General features: G+C 32.8%; 2 protein-coding genes across 2 annotated transcripts; both read right to left on the reverse strand.

Annotated features, from left to right (window-relative positions):
• Positions 1-1,502: 1,502 nt before the first annotated feature.
• On the reverse strand, positions 1,503-4,196 carry LOC136074664 (zinc finger MYM-type protein 1-like). The gene is made up of 3 exons (XM_065787003.1): positions 3,051-4,196; positions 2,457-2,972; positions 1,503-2,354 (listed from the first exon to the last, which is right to left on the reverse strand). Exons 1-3 carry the CDS (start codon positions 3,576-3,578, stop codon positions 1,503-1,505), a joined length of 1,896 nt encoding a protein of 631 aa, XP_065643075.1. The 5' UTR covers positions 3,579-4,196.
• A 1,156-nt stretch (positions 4,197-5,352) lies between these two features.
• Positions 5,353-8,028, reverse strand: LOC136074665 (zinc finger MYM-type protein 1-like). Its single transcript, XM_065787004.1, has 3 exons — positions 6,883-8,028; positions 6,289-6,804; positions 5,353-6,186 (listed from the first exon to the last, which is right to left on the reverse strand). Exons 1-3 carry the CDS (start codon positions 7,408-7,410, stop codon positions 5,353-5,355), a joined length of 1,878 nt encoding a protein of 625 aa, XP_065643076.1. The 5' UTR covers positions 7,411-8,028.
• Positions 8,029-8,296: the final 268 nt, after the last annotated feature.

The raw sequence follows: 8,296 nt of genomic DNA on the forward strand, positions 1-8,296 counted from the left end.
AGAGCTGCCTGTATCGGACCGAACAATCAGACGACGTGCTGTTGAAGCCGGATTGTTTTCTCGACGCCCTGCAAAGAAACGGCTGATTTCACTAAAAAACCAGGAGAAAAGACTCCTGTTTGCTACATCTCATATTGACTGGAATGTGCAGAAATGGCGAACTGTCCTGTTCAGTGATGAATCGAAGTTCAACATCATTGGGAGCGATGGCATTTGCCGTGTACGTCGACCGGCCGGAAAACGCCTCGATTTACGTTACTGCCATTAGACCGTGAAGCATGGTGGAGGCAAGGTAATGGTCTGGGGGTGTTTTTCTGCTAACGGTCTAGGCCCAATACATCGAAACGATGAAATAATGGACCGTTTCATGTATAAAAATATCCTGAAAGGTGTTATGTTACCTCATACTGAATGGAATATGCCAATAAGATGGATTTTTCAGCAAGACAACGATCCGAAACACACTGCAAAAGTAGTCAAGCAGTGGTTTCAAGACAACCACCTATCGGTGATGAATTGGCCGCCTCAATCTCCGGATCTCAACCCTATCGAGAACCTGTGGGAGATCGTCAACCGCAGAATTAATCGTGAAGGTGTTCGTAACAAGGATCAACTGTTTCAACAAATCCAAAAGGCCTGGGCAGCGACTCCACAAAGTTTCATTGATCGCCTGATCGAATCTATGCCTCGAAGATGCAAGGCTGTGATTGACAACAAAGGATTCGCCACGAAATATTGATAGCGAAATACAGCTTGGTCAACATTTTGTCGAGTTGCATTTGTTATGTCGAGAAGGAAATCAACTTTTCTTAATACTTTTGATTATTTTATTAATTTTCGTGTACAAATAATGAACTTTGTGATGAATAAAACTTGAAGAACTTTGTCTTAAAACAGTTACATAGTTATTTCTCTAAATTGAAAAAATGCAGCACTTTATATAAAGAAACTAAATTAGCATTATTTGGTTGCACTCGTTTTGTCCGATACTGTGTGTATATATATATATATATATATATATATATATATATATATATATATATATATATATATATATATATATATATATATATATATATATATATATATATATATATATATATATATTGAAAAAATGCAGCACTTTTATATAAAGAAACTAAATTAGCATTATTTGGTTGCACTCGTTTTGTCCGATACTGTGTATATATATATATATATATATATATATATATATATATATATATAATATATATATATATATATATATATATATAAATATATATATATATAAATATATATATATATATATATATATATATATATATATATATATATATACATGGGCGTAGAGTACTCAAGTTTTCAAGGGGGGCAAAAAGTTAAAGGTTCAATTTTTTTGAGCAATTTACGTTAACTGTCCAGTTTTAATTGTTATTTATATAGAGATAAAAAATAACAACTTTTTCTATCAAAATTTTTTTTAACTAGCATCAAGAAATATAGAAATATATGCAGAGAATTTACTTGGTTTCCAAATAAAACATTCTACGGCGCGTTTCGTTTTTTTCAATAAACCTATCTAACAAAAAATCCATTTTAATACTCCGGGTAATTTCTTTATGGGTAATCATTAGAGAAACAGCGTTCAGCCTTTCTTGGCTCATGGTCGATCGAAGAAAAGTTTTTAGTCTACGCAGACTACTAAATGATCGTTCTGCTGTACAAGTTGACACTGGCTGGACCAAAATAATCTTTACAAAACGGACAATTTCCGAGACAATGCTTCTCAATCCAATTTGTTCTTTAGCACGGAAAAAATCTAGAGCTGATTGAAAATCTACTAACTGGACTTTTTTTCTCATAGCTTCGTCAATGAAAAGGTCCCGGTGAAGCTGTAGTCTTTGATAATTTGTAAAATTGTCCTTGTAGAAGTTTTTTATGTAGTCAATACTGCATTCAGTATTATTTGATCCAATAACAAACTCTTCGACTCTTGTTAAATGGCGAGTGGTTTCAGTTGATTCAAATCTATCGGTTAGGCTAACTAAAACTGCATCTAGACTGATAAAGTATAAGTTCTTGTACATCTCTTTTGGGTCATTTGGCTGGTAATAAGTATCCCTGAAACCAACTTCAATTTTTGCAGGTACTTTCCTTTTCCTGGGCAGAGCTGGTTCGTCTAAATCCATTATTTTAGCAGATTCAGTTGCCGCATCGAAAAGTGTTTTAAAACGTGACTCAGTACGCAAAGATCTCAATATTTGTTTCAGGGTCTGAATGATGGATTCAGCCTTACTAAAGTTTAGTTGGCTTCCCTGAAGTTGAATGCTTGAATCTTCTAGGATGGTAAAAATGATTCGAAGAAATTCCAACTTAAAAAAGGTGTCAAAAACCTAAAAAGAAGACAAAAAAGCCATTGCTTCCACTCGGCATTTGGTAAAGTCAGGGTTGGTGGTAAGGTCTTCCAGCCAAACCAAAAGTGATCTGTAATTACTGGTAATAGATATTAGTGATGGCTTGCGCATTATCCATCTGGTTGGGCAAAAAGGTCTAAATGATGTTCCATTTTGGTGTCCGTCTTCGCTTTCATTTTGATCTTTTAGGCTTGAAAACCAAGCGAGCCTCTTTGGTGAGCCTCTGGTAAAAGCGATAAACTTTTGAACGAGTGACTTGATGTTTTCTATATCAGGGATGTTTTTTATTTCATCTTGTATTACCAAATTTAAGTTGTGAGCTCTGCAATGAACATAAAGGGCTCTGCTTTCTTGTTGAAGAACAAGTTTTTGCAAGCCAGCTATTTCAGAAGACATGGCAGCAGCTCCATCGTAGCACTGTCCCCGACAGTTCTCGAGCCTTAAGTTGGAGCGAAGAAGGACGTCTTTTATAATCAAAAACAAATCCTTGCTTTTAGTTGTGGCTGTCTCATAAAATCCACAAAAATCCTCATTAATTTGGAACTCATCGTCCACAGTACGGAAGGATATCGATACCTATAAAATTTAAAGCTTTTAAAAATTATTAAAAGAAAAAAATAAGGTTCATTTAATTATTGATTTGGCTAATAATACCTGCTCTTTTCCCGTAATATCGGACGATTCATCCATCATGAATCCAAAAAAATCCCTCTTTTTTATCGTGTTTGATAATTCACGTTGGATAACTAACGAAATATCCAACACAATTTCATTTGTGACATCTGGTGATATCCACTTGTACTTCTCTGGTCGATTCATCCATTTTTTCAAGACTGGTACATCCATAGACCTCAGTTCTAAGAGCTGGAATAGATTTGAAGACTCCTTTGTCTTGCCTCGGATGGCCAAACCTTGACAGCCGAGAAAAATCAAACTAGAAAAAATATGATCAAGTGCTTTTCTTGCGTCCTTCATATCTTGTAGATGTTGAGTGGAAAATTTACTGGAAACTGTAGAATCTGACGTGCTTGTCAAAATCATTTCGTTAGCAGCTCGGTGAAAATGGCTAGCTTCATGACGGCAAAACTTCTCATGAGCTTTCTTCCAATTATTAAATCCATTTATAACAAATCCCAGCGCAGATTTTTTTTCTCTTGATTCAGTAGGCAGCGGAAGCTTCATATTAGTAGCTTTGACACACGAGGAACAAAAGGCTTATTCTTTAACAGCGTCATAGTTAATCCACTTGAATTCGTCTTCCCAGCTAAAAAGATATCGACGAATATTTTTTTCCAACCTTTTTCCGTTTACACCTTGTGTTGAATTTGATTTGGATAAAGAGGAGTAGGGAATTCTGTAAAGAAAAAATCTCTTATTTTAAGTTGTTATTTAAAATCTATTATAAGTTATTAAGGAGGTTGGCTGGTACCTTTTTTGTTGGTCCTCACTATTATCACCAACAAAATCTGAACTGTTTGCTTGTAACTTCAACTTATTGTCGGAAAACGATGATACTTGTAAGGCAGATGAAATAGGCACATTGGCATTATTAGAATCATTCTTCTTAGTTCGAATGATAAACTTATCCATGCTGTAAGTTCTTCACACACAAAAGATTTCTAGTTTTTTAACTTTAATTAATTATTTCTTAATTAATGGAAATAATTAATCATTTTTTATAAGTAATCTACAATTATTTGTAATTGACACAAATAATAATGTAAATAAAAAATTATAGCAATAATTGAATTGCGAAAGCAAAAAACAATAGCAATAATTGTACTCATGTAAAAAGTGCTGTATTTGTAAAATCACACATAATATTTACACAAGTAAAAGTAAAGAACTGTTAATTAAAATTTTATTCAAAGTAAAAGTTTTTTTTTAACAGCTGTTGTCTGCTATTCTTAAAGTTTTTTTATAATACTTTGTATGAAAATGTTAACTTAGTAAAAATTCGATTTAAATTTTCTTTTAAAATATAAATAAGAAAGACTAAAATTCGAAACTTCAGTGACGGAAGTGTTTGAAGTCTTTATAACTTCTTTAAGTTATTGTCAAGCGAATTCACTGGTACTTTGAAATTTGCATAAAATAAGCTTCATTACCGTTAAGTCAAGTTCACCAAGGTACCTTGTCTGACTGGCTTTCTTTAAAGATTTTTTAATTTGTACTTTCTTTTTAACTTATAAAAAATCCATTTAAAAACAAAAACGTCGTTACAAAAATTACTTTAATACACTAGGTGGAGCGTGTTTAAAGCATGTATACCTGCGAAAAAATTTTAATTTAAGATCAAAAGACCATTTGAAGTTTATCGAAAAAAACGCATTTTTTAGCTGAAAAAAAAGATTTCCTCGATCAATAAGTTTTCCAAGTTTTTATTTAAAAAAAGGGGGTACGTTTATACCAATGGATTGTTAATTTCTTCGCTTATTTCGGAAAAAACTTGATTTCTTTCTCTGTTTAAAAACAATAAATTGAAATAATATTTATTTTAAGAATGGATAAAATTTCAAGGGGGGCAAAGTTGACTCAAGGGGGGCAGCCTGCCCCCGTTGCACCCCATACTCTACGCCTATGTATATATATATATATATATATATATATATATATATATATATATATATATATATATATAATATATATATATATATATATATATATATATGTATATATATATTTAAACAACTTTAAAATGTATTCTACACAATAGAGTGCTCAATGTTCTTAAAAGAACAGAGCAATTATATTAGTAGTAGAAAATCACTTAACAAAAATTGTTTTCCATTTAACACTGTGTTTCATCAACAAAGATTCATCAGAAATGGATGATCAAATTAATAAAACTTTAATTTATACCAAAAATTAAATTACAGGAAGTTGCAAATGTCTTAACTACTGTAAATTTTCACACATTTGTGGAATTTGCTGACACTATTATAAAAAGAATTCTTTAGAAACGATTACTTATGCAATTTTTTTCAATAAACCTATCTAACAAAAAATCCATTTTAATACTCCGGGTAATTTCTTTATGGGTAATCATTAGAGAAACAGCGTTCAGCCTTTCTTGGCTCATGGTCGATCGAAGAAAAGTTTTTAGTCTACGCAGACTACTAAATGATCGTTCTGCTGTACAAGTTGACACTGGCTGGACCAAAATAATCTTTACAAAACGGACAATTTCCGAGACAATGCTTCTCAATCCAATTTGTTCTTTAGCACGGAAAAAATCTAGAGCTGATTGAAAATCTACTAACTGGACTTTTTTTCTCATAGCTTCGTCAATGAAAAGGTCCCGGTGAAGCTGTAGTCTTTGATAATTTGTAAAATTGTCCTTGTAGAAGTTTTTTATGTAGTCAATACTGCATTCAGTATTATTTGATCCAATAACAAACTCTTCGACTCTTGTTAAATGGCGAGTGGTTTCAGTTGATTCAAATCTATCGGTTAGGCTAACTAAAACTGCATCTAGACTGATAAAGTATAAGTTCTTGTACATCTCTTTTGGGTCATTTGGCTGGTAATAAGTATCCCTGAAACCAACTTCAATTTTTGCAGGTACTTTCCTTTTCCTGGGCAGAGCTGGTTCGTCTAAATCCATTATTTTAGCAGATTCAGTTGCCGCATCGAAAAGTGTTTTAAAACGTGACTCAGTACGCAAAGATCTCAATATTTGTTTCAGGGTCTGAATGATGGATTCAGCCTTACTAAAGTTTAGTTGGCTTCCCTGAAGTTGAATGCTTGAATCTTCTAGGATGGTAAAAATGATTCGAAGAAATTCCAACTTAAAAAAGGTGTCAAAAACCTAAAAAGAAGACAAAAAAGCCATTGCTTCCACTCGGCATTTGGTAAAGTCAGGGTTGGTGGTAAGGTCTTCCAGCCAAACCAAAAGTGATCTGTAATTACTGGTAATAGATATTAGTGATGGCTTGCGCATTATCCATCTGGTTGGGCAAAAAGGTCTAAATGATGTTCCATTTTGGTGTCCGTCTTCGCTTTCATTTTGATCTTTTAGGCTTGAAAACCAAGCGAGCCTCTTTGGTGAGCCTCTGGTAAAAGCGATAAACTTTTGAACGAGTGACTTGATGTTTTCTATATCAGGGATGTTTTTTATTTCATCTTGTATTACCAAATTTAAGTTGTGAGCTCTGCAATGAACATAAAGGGCTCTGCTTTCTTGTTGAAGAACAAGTTTTTGCAAGCCAGCTATTTCAGAAGACATGGCAGCAGCTCCATCGTAGCACTGTCCCCGACAGTTCTCGAGCCTTAAGTTGGAGCGAAGAAGGACGTCTTTTATAATCAAAAACAAATCCTTGCTTTTAGTTGTGGCTGTCTCATAAAATCCACAAAAATCCTCATTAATTTGGAACTCATCGTCCACAGTACGGAAGGATATCGATACCTATAAAATTTAAAGCTTTTAAAAATTATTAAAAGAAAAAAATAAGGTTCATTTAATTATTGATTTGGCTAATAATACCTGCTCTTTTCCCGTAATATCGGACGATTCATCCATCATGAATCCAAAAAAATCCCTCTTTTTTATCGTGTTTGATAATTCACGTTGGATAACTAACGAAATATCCAACACAATTTCATTTGTGACATCTGGTGATATCCACTTGTACTTCTCTGGTCGATTCATCCATTTTTTCAAGACTGGTACATCCATAGACCTCAGTTCTAAGAGCTGGAATAGATTTGAAGACTCCTTTGTCTTGCCTCGGATGGCCAAACCTTGACAGCCGAGAAAAATCAAACTAGAAAAAATATGATCAAGTGCTTTTCTTGCGTCCTTCATATCTTGTAGATGTTGAGTGGAAAATTTACTGGAAACTGTAGAATCTGACGTGCTTGTCAAAATCATTTCGTTAGCAGCTCGGTGAAAATGGCTAGCTTCATGACGGCAAAACTTCTCATGAGCTTTCTTCCAATTATTAAATCCATTTATAACAAATCCCAGCGCAGATTTTTTTTCTCTTGATTCAGTAGGCAGCGGAAGCTTCATATTAGTAGCTTTGACACACGAGGAACAAAAGGCTTTTTCTTTAACAGCGTCATAGTTAATCCACTTGAATTCGTCTTCCCAGCTAAAAAGATATCGACGAATATTTTTTTCCAACCTTTTTCCGTTTACACCTTGTGTTGAATTTGATTTGGATAAAGAGGAGTAGGGAATTCTGTAAAGAAAAAATCTCTTATTTTAAGTTGTTATTTAAAATCTATTATAAGTTATTAAGGAGGTTGGCTGGTACCTTTTTTGTTGGTCCTCACTATTATCACCAACAAAATCTGAACTGTTTGCTTGTAACTTCAACTTATTGTCGGAAAACGATGATACTTGTAAGGCAGATGAAATAGGCACATTGGCATTATTAGAATCATTCTTCTTAGTTCGAATGATAAACTTATCCATGCTGTAAGTTCTTCACACACAAAAGATTTCTAGTTTTTTAACTTTAATTAATTATTTCTTAATTAATGGAAATAATTAATCATTTTTTATAAGTAATCTACAATTATTTGTAATTGACACAAATAATAATGTAAATAAAAAATTATAGCAATAATTGAATTGCGAAAGCAAAAAACAATAGCAATAATTGTACTCATGTAAAAAGTGCTGTATTTGTAAAATCACACATAATATTTACACAAGTAAAAGTAAAGAACTGTTAATTAAAATTTTATTCAAAGTAAAAGTTTTTTTTTTAACAGCTGTTGTCTGCTATTCTTAAAGTTTTTTTATAATACTTTGTATGAAAATGTTAACTTAGTAAAAATTCGATTTAAATTTTCTTTTAAAATATAAATAAGAAAGACTAAAATTCGAAACTTCAGTGACGGAAGTGTTTGAAGTCTTTATAACTTCTTTAAGTTATTGTCAAGCGAAT

This window comes from Hydra vulgaris, chromosome 01 (assembly GCF_038396675.1).
Source record: "Hydra vulgaris chromosome 01, alternate assembly HydraT2T_AEP".
NCBI lineage: Eukaryota > Metazoa > Cnidaria > Hydrozoa > Anthoathecata > Hydridae > Hydra > Hydra vulgaris.